The following is an 11,710-nucleotide window of genomic DNA, read 5'->3' as shown; positions in this document are numbered from 1 at the left end:
TTACAAGCAATGAAAAGCTAGCACTTAAGTTATTCCCCAAATTGTTTGAGCAAACGTACAGCACTCTTGTGACTTCCCAAAACGTTACAGAATAAATAGGTAAAATGACAACGCGTCTTAATCCCGCACCTGAGATCATGCAAGGAACAGCTACGCAGCCTTTTAGCCTCTCCCTCCTTCAATGTTTTGCAGTCCAACCTTAAATCCAAACAGCGCAGTCACATGACTGATTTTTTTTTCTTGTTAATCAAAGGCTCGAAAATTATTAATAGTCCCTTAAATCGCAGAAACGGCTTTGGTTGGTTTCTAGCAACATCCGCTATGGTGATGTCAGCAGAAGATCACAGCGAAAGGCGGATCCTACCGTTTCTAGGAGCGGGCGCTGCTGGGTGAGTCTCTTGTTCCGTCGCCAATAAGATAAACCCCAATGTTGGTTGGGAGAAAACGGGAAGCGGTTTCCTTAGCACCTTGTTGTACTGTAGGTGTAGCTAAGCTTGGAAGAATCCGATCTCTGCCCGTGGTCTGCGTGCTTCTCTGGTGGTTCGTGTCCTGAAAAATGGTATGGTTTGAAACGGAATTTAAATCGCCAGGAGAAGGTGATCGGCAGGCAGCTGTGAACTGCTGTCATTCCTGCAGGAGTTGCAGCAAAAGGCACCCTTATTTAATTAGGGATGTTTTCCATCACGACATGTATAGAATCTCTTCACCATAAAAAAAATAAATCCAAATTCTGCGTAAGGAACAAAAGTGTGTTGCAGATGTATCACATACACACTTTTATGGGGAATGGAGAGGAGGAGAAACTGAAGTTGGCCAGGGAAAGCTTTTGAGAGCTTCTGTCCCTTTCCCCTCTGTTTATTGTTATTTCTTCTGGGCAGGAGGGAAATGCCTCCTCTTCATCTTCCTTCCATTTAAATTTGGAGTACTCTGCACCACAAAGAGGAAAAACAGTGTAAAATTTAGCAGATGCTTAAGAAATTTGCTTTAGTGAAGAATGTCTGTGGAGATTTTCAGTCATGGTTGTCCCAAAGGTGCTTTTTCAAAAGGGAGCTGGACTTTCTTTATATTTCCTTGAAGATGTTTCCCTTCTCATCCAAGAAGTTTCTGAACTGAAGAAGCTTCTTGGGTGAGAAGTGAAATGTCTTCAAGGAAAAAGAAAGTACAGTTGAATTTTGAAAAAGCATCTTTGGGGCTTTAATGAAGTAGTCCAGGAATAAGAGAATCAGTCAGAACACACAAGAAATACACAGTCTTTCTTTAGAGTACATGCTTTGGGATGGAGAGGGTGGGTAGAAATCATAGGAGTGAGGAGAGATGAGGTTTGAGGAGATGTCTGTTCATGGGTACTCCATTCCCATCACATGGTCACCCAGTTTCTCTCAAGCATCTCTAAGAAATGATTGGAGTGGGTGTATCTCTTCAGTCCCTGCACAGACCCATCTCTCTTCAGTCTGAGCTTGACTTAAAATATAGATTCAAGCTGTAGCTGGAGATGGTGCCATTTCCAAATCAAAAACTGCATGTGAGAGTCAGCAAAGTTTTTCCAGCTTAGGTTGTGTGGTTATACAAAGTCCTTGACTTACAACCATTTGTTTAATGACAGTTTGGAGTTACAACAGCATTGAAAACGTGAGTTATGACTGGTTTTCATACTTAAGACCGTTGCCACATTCCCCACAGTCACATGATCAAACTTTGGGTGCTTGGCCACTGGCATGTATTTCTAATAATTGCACTGTTCTGGGGTCATGTGATCACCATTTGTAACCTTCCCAGGCCAGCTTCCAACATTCAAAGACAATGGGGGAAGCCAGATTTGCTTAATGACTGCATAATTCACTTAACTGTAGTGATTTGCTTTAACAACTGTGGCAAAAAGGTGGTAAAATGGGACAAAAATCATTTAACAATTGCCTCATTTAGCAATGAAAATTTTGCACTCAATTGTGGCTGTAAGTCGAGGACTACTTACATGATTAATTTCTAATTTGGTGACTTCTTGAACATATGTAGAAATTGGACTACAATTAAAACTATCCTCTTAGATCAAAGCTTTATGCATTAATATATATGTCTTTCACCCGTATGATTAGCATTATCTTTCTTATCCTATTTTGACCCTGTAGATAAAGTTGTATTTATATAATTCATATGTTGGGCTATAGAGCACATCAAAGAAGAATAACTGATAGTGAAAGTATGGAATTTGTTTAGAACTTTTAAACTAAAGGGATTTTTGTCTGAGATGGTATGCCAGCTGTGGAGTGATTCTGAGCAGTGAACAGAACTTAAATAAGATAAAAACAATTATATCATTACAACAATTAAAATACAAAGCACCCAAGAAACAGCAAACCAAAATCACTAACACAACCAAGAGTGAATATTTTCAGTCACTTCTTTCTCCTTTTCTTGAGATAAGAGACTTTATTACCCAGTAACTAATCCATTCTAGTTTTTCCTGGTTACAAGACCCAGGGATAAATTGAATAATACAACTATATCTACCTTGTATCTACCCATATTTTTAAAGTTGGGAGTAGTCAAGGGAGACATGGAAGGAGGAGCTGAGAAACTCCTGAAGTCAGGCTTTTCTCATTCGTGACATAGTATCCCAGTTGGTGGACGCATTCCCTGCTGGCTGGGGACATGCTAGAAAGGGATGGCAGCAAAGCCAAGATTGGCAATGAGGACAGCAAGATTTAAACTGGTATTCTATGCCAGTTCAAAGATGGCTAGGTAGCACTTCAACACAGTATTCAGGAAAGACAATATTACTGGGTTCTTTGGAAATATTGAAGTATGCATAGTTTGTATAAGCACTGATTAACTTCGACTTACCATTAAGAGCAGCTGTTTTTGAAAAATGAATACATATTTCTTTCCTGCAATTGTAATTTTCATTACTGTGCTATTAAAGCGATAAAATAAAGAAGTAGCCAGTGCAACTGAAATGTTTCTTTCTTTTGTGAACATGGGAAATAAGTTAAACTGTGGCCTCCAGGTGACTTAAAAGAGTATGAAATTTTAAAGCGTGAAAATATGATTCAAATGAATTAATCTTTCCTATCTTGATACTTTTTTTGCTGTTATTAGATTATTTGCTGTGTATTTTCAACTGAAACTGTGCATCTTCTGTAGAAAAATCTAATCTAGTTCCAGAAAAGCACAAGGTGTAATATCTGGTGAAATAGTAATGTGTAATGAGCTATATTTAAAATCTAATGCAACATTGGTTCTAGTCAAATTGGCTCCTCTGCCCAAGGAATAGGAAAAGGCTGATTTTCTCTTCCCCACCCATTACAAGTTCTTGTGCAACCTCCAAATCTTTTGTGAACTGTTGGCTTTTGATACATGTTTTTATTGCTGTTTTCAGGCCCTAAAAGGAGGAAGTATCATCAAAATTACACATGTGCTGAAGAAACCTGCTTGTCACATTTTAGCAGAGGAATCGTGATATCTAAATGTCTATAATGTTACAAAGAATTGGCTGAGTTCTGTTGTTTCCCCTCTATCCTCTAGGTAATGTTTAGTCACAAGTCTGAGAAATCATGAAATCGGTGTCACTTGCAGCCATTTTCTGGTGTATCCTAATACCATCATCTGAGGCCAACAAGGTGAGGGAGGAAAACAGACAAAAAATCAGTTTATAATTAAATTAAATGTTTGTTTATGGATTAATTTCAACAGATGTACCCAAAGTCATTTACTTGCTCTAATTATTTTGAAATCTGAATATAGTCTGCAATCTTTCACTCTATTTTCTTTGATAAACACAATAATCTCAGCATTCATATATACTTTCAGATCCATGCTCCTCATTGTATCATATACTCTATCAGCCAACAACCCAATATTATTAAATACAAATGTACAGCTATGTTCATGGCTACAATCATCACATCGCTTAACGTCACCGTAAAACTTTCCTTAATCATTCTTTCATAAACACATTAAACAATCAAGAAGATGTGATACAAGAGGATCTCTATCCTTATCTTATTCCCTGTTCAGTGTTTAATCATTCACTAAGCATTCTATTCTCACACAGGTTTTAATTCCATTATGTACCAATCTTATCGCCCTCAGCAACTAATATTCAATTTTATTTGCTGGATGGGGAGCAATGGGCTGAAACTGAATCCTGGAAACACCGAATGACTCTGGATTTGGGGTTGTTTAGTCCATGAAGAGTTGCCATCTCTGGTCTTGGAAGGGGTGGCACTGCCCCAGACAGAACCAGTGTGTATTCTGGACTCATGACTCTTGCTCGAGAAGCAGGTGGCAGTCATGGCCAGGAGGGTCTTTATGCAACTGTGGCTTGTGCATCAGTTACGTCCTTTCCTAGACCAACAATCCTTGCTGGTAGTTAATCACACCCTAGTCACCTCCTGTCTTGACTATTGTAACATGGGGCTGGCCTTGAAATGAATCTGGAAGCTCCAATTGGTTCAAAATGCAGTGGGCCACTTGGTTTTGTGCAGATGTAGATGTGCACAGGTGTCATCTCTCCTGTGGGAGCTTCATTGGCTACCGATCTGCTTCTGGGTACAATTCAAGATGCTGGTTGTCACCTTCAAAGCTCTACATGGCTTAAAGCCAGGTTTTCTGAAGGACTGTCTCTTCCCAGTTACATCCACCTCACTCACCAGACCTGGGAGGCAGCGAATGTTGCGAGTCCCCTCTTCTAAGGCAGTAAATCTGGTGGGGCACAGAAGAAGGGCCTTCTTTGTGGTGGCTCCCTCTTTTTGGAACATCCCTATAGAGATTAGAGTAAACTCCACTTTGACATTCTTTTGCAAGGTGCTGAAGACCTTTGCAAGGACCTGGTTTTGCCAAAGGACCTGGGGAACCCAGAGTGGAATGGAGCTCATCAAGTGGCTTGTTTGATTAATTATTGTTGCGGGGGGGGGAGAGGTATTTTTTTCTTGTTTGTATATTGGATTTTTATTTTTGTAAGCTGCCCAGAATCGCTAAGAGTGAGTGGACAGCCAATATTACTGAAATAAAGTTGTAACAACCAAGTTGTAACAGTTGTAACAACCAAGGTGTAGTTCAAGAAAATACGAAGGATCATAGGTTCCCCAGCATAATATGACATGACTGGAAAGAGTATTGTTAATTACTTTATTTTGCAATGAGGCAAAACTATTGCTCACACACTGCTTATTCTAGTTGTATCCTATTTTTCTTCTGTAGACATTTGAGGACATCCGCTGCAAGTGTGTCTGTCCACCATATCGGAATATAAAAGGACACATTTACAAGAACAATGTATCACAGAAAGATTGGTGAGACAAATTTGAGAAATGATTCTCATGTTTCAAGATGTGATTGCTCTAAAAAGCTGATTTAAAACTGGTCTTTGGTATAGGAAAACAGTTCAGTGAAATGAACTAGTCTCATGCTTTCTGTCTGATCAAGTAGGGCACTTTTATCCTGTAGATTTTATCTATTTGTATATCTGTCAAGGGAATTAATTTAGTGATGCAATAACAGTCTCAAAATTATCCAACTAAATGTAACATTAAACTCTGTATCCTGTAAAACAGGTGAACTTCCATACAATAGAAGGTTTTTGATGCCTGTTGTTGCTTCTTGTTTCTCATAATTGCAGTAATTGCCTGCATTTGGTGGACACTATGCCAGTGCTAGGACATGATGTTGAGGCATATTGCCTGTTGTGTGAGTGCAAGTATGAAGAACGAAGCAGCACGACCATCAAGGTAAAATACAAAACTATCTCTTATACCAGCTTTCACTGTCTTCTGTCCTCATTGTATAGAACTAAGAATTTTGACTGTTAACAACCGTCAAGGAACTAAAAAGAGACTCTGGAAATATGCTCACAAGGAAATTAGCATTATGAGATTGAGACAAGAGTGTCTACATTGGTAGTTCTGGTTAATGTTTCTCATATAGATCTTACCTTGTACTTAAAGCTGCATTTCAGAATCATATATTAGATTTCTCTTTAAGAGATCAAGGAAATAATTTTAGTCATGTTTTGGTTATGTACTGTATATAAATGTTTGGTTTTGAATTATTTAACTTTTCCTGGAAAGGTGTTATTTTCTTCATCCTTTCTTAAATCTGATATCTAGACAATGCAGAATTTTGAATTTGCATATCTGCATATTCTTCCAGCAGATTGAAAAGACATCAGATTGGGATAATCCAACCTGGTAACTTTGTCCATATTTTGATCCTATCCTTTCAAACACTGGTAATTTTTTTTAGCTGATTTCCCCTATTACAATATAGATCTTGATGCTTTGCTCAATCAATCAATCAATCAATCATAATAAAGCTGGAAGAGACCTTGGGGGTCTTCTAGTCCAACGCCCTGCTCAAGCAGGAGACTCTATACCATTTCAGATAGATGGCTGTCCAGTCTTTTCTTAAAAACCTCCAGTGATGAAGCCCCTGCAACTTCTGAAGGCAAGCTGTTCCACTGGTTAATTGTTCTTATTGTTAGGAAGTTTCTTCTTAATTACAGGTTGCTTCTCTCCTTGATTAATTTCCACCCATTGTTTATTGTCTTGCCTTTTGGTGCTTTGGAAAATAAGTTGACCCCCTCCTCTCTGTGACAGCCCCTCAAATATTGGAACACTGCTATCATGTCACCCCTGGTCCTTCTCTTCACTAATGTAGCCATGCCCAATTCTTGCAACCATTCTTCATATATTTTAGCCTCCAGGTACCTAATCATCTGCACTTTTTCTAGAGTTTCAACATCTTTTTACAGTGTGGTACCAAAACTGGATGCAGTATTCTAGGTGTAGTCTTACTAAGGCTTTATGGAGTGGTATTAGTGCATCAAATGATCTTGATCCAATCCCTCTGTTGATGCAATTTAGGATTGAATTGGCTTTTTCGGCTGCCGCCACACACTACTGGCTCATATTTAATTGATTGTCCACTAGGACTCCCAAAATCCCTCTCACAACTACTGCTATTAAGCCAGGTATGTGTACTTTTGGTTTTTCTTGCCTAAGTGTAAGACTTTACTTTTCTCTACATTAAATTTCATTTTTTAGATAGGGCCCACTGTTCAAGTCTGTTGAGATCCACTTGGATCTTGAGTCTTTCATCTCCGGTGTTGTCTATTGCTGCCAGCTTAGTATCATCTACAAATTTGATGAGTTCCCCTTCTATTCCCTCATCCAAGTCATTTATGAAGATATTGAAGAGTACTGAGCTGAAGACAGAACCTTGTGGTACCCCACTGCTTACTTCCCTCCATGTAGATGTAATACCATTGAGGACTACTTGTTGAGTATGGTTTGTCAGCCAGTTACAAATCCATCTGGTGGTGATGCTATCTATCCTGCTTTTTTCTCACTTACCAAGAAGAAGGTTGTGATCTACCTTGTCAAATGCCTTGCTGAAGCCTAAGTATACTATGTTCACAGCATTTCGCTGGTCTACTAATTTAGTCACTTTGTCAAAGAATGAAATAAGATTGGGTTGGCATGATCTCTTTTTAACAAACCCGTGCTGGCTACTAGTTATAACTTTATTTCTTTCTAGATGTTCACAGATCTGTTTTTTGATTATTTTTTTCCAGTATCTGCCCATGTACTAATGTTAAGCTGATTGGACTGTAGTTTCCTGGGTCTGTTTTTTCCCCCCTTTTTTTGAAGATGGGAACCACATCAGCTCTTTTCCAATCCTCTGGTAGTTCTCCGGTGCTCCAGGAGTTTTTAAAGATATGGTACAATGGTTCTGAGATAACATCTGCCAGCTCCTTCAGAACTCTGGGATGTAATCCATCAGGTCCCAGTGATTTATATTCATCAAGGTCAGACAGGTGTTCTCTTACTATTTTCTTGCTTCTTTTAATGTTTATTTCTAGTCTGTCTTTTACAGATATGTTTTTGGTAGGTTGGGCTATAGTTTCTTTTTGCATGAAGACCAATGCAAAGAATGAATCAAGCAGTTCTGCTTTCTCTCTGCTGCCTGTTACTTCCTTGCCATCTTCTCTCTTTAGTGGACTGACTGTTTCCTTGACTTTTTTCTTATTAAGTTGTAAGAAACTTTTTTTTAATTATCTTTGACTTTTGTTGCAAGTCTTTGTTCATTCTGAGCCTTTGCTTTCCTGACTTCATCTTTGCAGATTCTGGCTATCTGTTGATATTCTGCCTTAATTATGTGTCCCTCTTTCCATTTTTTTGTACTTATCCTTTTTGTCTTTCAGTAAATATGTTCTTTTATCCAGGATCTTTGATGACATTTTGCTGCTCTGTTCATGCAGATCATCATCATCATTTACCTCTCAGTGATTGGAGCTCTTCTTCTCTACATGGTCTTTTTAATGGTAGTTGACCCTTTCATCCGCAAACCTGATGCCTATGCCCAGCCCCTGCACAATGAAGAAGAGTCAGAGGTGAGTTTGGTGCTCTTTAGACAGGTTTTCTTTCATCTGGGCTACCTAAATCTGGTGTCTTCCATATGTTTCTTCCCACAATCCCTCACTTAGTAGATTGTGGGAATTAAAAACTAATGATTTGGAAAACCTGAGATTCAGGAATGCTTGGCAGTAAGCAGACTCTGTGTTCAGATTTAACAGTAGTTAAATGTGTTCAGTGGTGATTTCTACATACCAATCATTTTTCAGAACAAAGCGATTGGTATGTAAATATCTCCATGTATGCTTAATTCATTTATTTACATATTTATTCACAAAAAGCTTTCTATATACACATTGATGGAAGCTTTCCCACCCTTGTTCAGTATGCAGCCCTTTCCCTCTAGATACCCTTCTCCCCAATACAGGCGCAACTTCATCCTTTCCAGACATCATAATGCCTGAGGTGGGTTTAAGATATGCCTCAAAATCTGTTTCAATAATCAGCACTCAGAACTAACATTTCCAAGCTGAAATACTGCACATAAGTTGGGACTGCAGCTTTCTGAAGTTTGGAGGTGACTGGGTTAGAGAAGGCAGCTTTAAACAATTAGTGGTGGCATAAAGGAATTTAGGATTTCATTCTAGATTGTGGGTTACATCTTTGAAGTTTGAGCACATTAAATATGAGCACATTTTGTTTTGAAGAAAATATTTTCAAATCCTGTTAACTGTGTTTCCTGAGATCACATAAATCACATTAAGGTATAATACAAAACCAAAGGATTTTATTTTGTATGTCGTTCATTCATTTGAATTAGAATGCTGAAGCAGTATCTAAAATAAAGCTGTTTGTTTCAAAACAGATTTTTCTGTAGTACAGCTCATTATGATCAAGAGAGAGAGAGGAAGCTGGGAATTATATTTCAGGAATATCTCCAACAGTGCAATATAATGTGTTTGTATAGATTAGGGGATATTTACATTTTTGGCGGACAAAATGTTACCAGGACATTTGACTGCAATTCCTTTGCATTTGTTTTTATAGAAGGTAACTAACCATTCTTAATTGTCTGACGCGTACTTCAGTAACATCGCTAGTTTGGGATGTCTGTTGTTAATGATGAGTACTTTACTATTTATAGTGTATATGAATAGCAAACTACTATCCATTCTATTTTAAAAGTACTTTGATTTGATTTTTGTACCCCAAGGTGGAGCATTATTACTGCACATCTGAAATGGTTTTTCTTTGAGATGTTACTTTCTTCTGTTACTGCAGGATCCCTGCTCCTTGACAACTGTACATCCTTCAGCCAGTGCCAGAGCGAATACTGTGCTGGAGAGAGTGGAAGGAGCCCAGGAAAGGTGGAAGTGTCAGGTGCAGGAGCAGCGGAAGACTGTGTTTGATCGGCACAAGATGCTAAGCTAGACCTTTTATTTTAGGTGTGAGCTGCAGCTGCTGGTTAGCTAGGCAAAATTTTGTTGGCTAATACAGATCCCATATCTGTAGTTTAAATATCTTGCACCTGCAATTTCTGATTGGATTTGCTTGTTGTCTTCCTCCTCAATCCATCCAAGAGAATATGCTGCATTTGAAGCAAGCTGCTGGCTGCACATTCCATCTATGAGAACTGCCATTTGCTTTATTTGTTGCTGTCAGAAAAAAAAAATAAGTCTTGGATAATTATTTGACTTCAAAAATGAGAAACAATCACACCTTACTTTGGATTCTTTAATCTGCCAAGCATTGGTCTGGTTTGGTGATACAAATGTGGCATGCATTTATTCATTATTGCTTACAAACCTGTGGCTTGGCTTTTAGGTCGAACTGGATGTATTATTAATGGAATGAGAATAGCAATATCCTTTTCATCTCATTGACTGTATGCCAATATATGATCTTTCACTGTTGCAAAATACCTATTGAGAAGTGGCTTGGGTCTATTTGTAACATGCTAGTTTGAAAAATTGGCACCAAAGATAGAAATGTAATAAGGTAAATTAACTTAGCAAAAAGGAGTTACTGTATTTGGCTCATAAATTCTTACAGATTCTTCCTTCAAGGATTTTCTTTTCAGGATAGTTAACTTTACACCAAAGAAATATGGACAGATTGTTTTAGCACTATCATAGTTAATGGTAAGCCATGATTAACCCTTCAGAAGAATGACTCTGGATGAATTCTGTGCTTCCCAATCTCCTTAAGGTACCAAACCAAGAAGCTTGTGGGTGCCTCTTTCACTTGCAGATTTTTAAATAGTCAGGTGGTTATACAGATTCTTGTATTTTTTGTTTTGGAGACAGCTTAATTGCTGCCTAGGTAAGGTCTCAGTTTTCACAAGTTCATTGAACAGATGAAGTCATTGCTGTTCATACAATTTCATATGCAAACAAAGAATGCTTTACACATTTTAAGTATTGAAAGTCCTTTCTGTTAAGAGTTACCTGCACAGGAAAGTAATTCACTGGATTATTTACTGCAAAGAAAATTGCCCTTCTACATGTGGCAATTTATCCCAGTATGTAGAACTGGATTCCACTATCAAAGGACATTTATAGAAATAATAGCTTTAGATTTTAATATCTGTTCAAAGAGTGACATGCAATATGCAAAATAAAATTTAAGTTGACTTCATGGAAAATCTCCTGCATGAATTTGGATTTTTTTCCACAGGACCAACATGGCTGTAATTATTTTATTGTAATTTTACAATACATTTACCAACAGCTTGCCCAGGTGTATGAGACATCACACTGAAATGTGTTTTTATGGCACTTGTAGCAGCCAGATCTATGCCAGCAATTAAGGGGAAGTAGTATTAACAGTATGTAACTGAAATGTAATGTTGTAATGATTGCTCAGATGCAAAAGACCCTACCAAAACATCTTGAAGGTTGGACAGTATTTTTTCCGCATGCAAAAATATTTATGCATTAAATGATCTACTTTATTTATCTCTTAAAATATCTCTGGCAGATTGGATCAATCTTTGTTACTCTGCAGCAGCTGTTCATTAAAGAAAGTGTACAGTATCACAGATGTCAGGCATGATTCAATACTTTCTGTTCATAAAGAGATATCAATAACTCAAGGGTTCAGAGAGCACATAAAAATGGAAAGAGTCTAAATTCGTAAAATAGATGCTACCCATACCATATGTGGGCTGCAGAAATCCAGATTATCATTAAATAAGGCAAGGCATTAAGAGTTTTCTGTATCTCTTTGTTGTCTCTATGATCTATATATTATAGCCCAGTTATGTCTTGGATACATTATGCATATATCTCAACAGCTGTTTTTGATGATGTTTTAAAACAAACTGTTTTAACAGACTGAGACAAATTATCATCTTGGCT

At 37.9% G+C, this 11,710-nt stretch overlaps 1 protein-coding gene across 2 annotated transcripts; it reads left to right on the top strand.

The window, feature by feature from the left end:
- The first annotated feature begins 284 nt into the window (after window positions 1-284).
- Window positions 285-11,398, top strand: TMEM9 (transmembrane protein 9). Of its 2 annotated transcripts, none has more exons than XM_015816339.1 (6): window positions 285-389; window positions 3,523-3,617; window positions 5,200-5,291; window positions 5,618-5,726; window positions 8,258-8,389; window positions 9,633-11,398. In XM_015816339.1, exons 2-6 carry the CDS (start codon window positions 3,552-3,554, stop codon window positions 9,780-9,782), a joined length of 549 nt encoding a protein of 182 aa, XP_015671825.1. In that variant the 5' UTR covers window positions 285-389; window positions 3,523-3,551; the 3' UTR covers window positions 9,783-11,398. The 2 variants fall into 2 exon arrangements, with proteins under 2 accessions (XP_015671825.1, XP_015671826.1); XM_015816340.1 differs by lacking the exon at window positions 285-389 and adding an exon at window positions 398-559.
- Window positions 11,399-11,710: the final 312 nt, after the last annotated feature.

Source organism: Protobothrops mucrosquamatus, unplaced genomic scaffold (genome assembly GCF_001527695.2).
Source record: "Protobothrops mucrosquamatus isolate PMUCROS unplaced genomic scaffold, P.Mucros_1.0 scaffold431, whole genome shotgun sequence".
NCBI classification, from domain to species: domain Eukaryota; kingdom Metazoa; phylum Chordata; class Lepidosauria; order Squamata; family Viperidae; genus Protobothrops; species Protobothrops mucrosquamatus.
The sequence above is the reverse complement of the archived record's forward strand: the minus strand, read 5'-3'. Positions and strand labels throughout refer to the sequence as shown.

Bases quoted from the DNA above. Each gene is read 5' to 3' on its own strand.
- TMEM9 (XM_015816339.1), top strand. From the start codon at position 3,552: ATGAAATCGGTGTCACTTGCAGCCATTTTCTGGTGTATCCTAATACCA. The intron at 5,292-5,617 runs GTGAGACAAATT...TCATAATTGCAG, and splicing joins AATGTATCACAGAAAGATTG to TAATTGCCTGCATTTGGTGG. The intron at 8,390-9,632 runs GTGAGTTTGGTG...CTGTTACTGCAG, and splicing joins ACAATGAAGAAGAGTCAGAG to GATCCCTGCTCCTTGACAAC.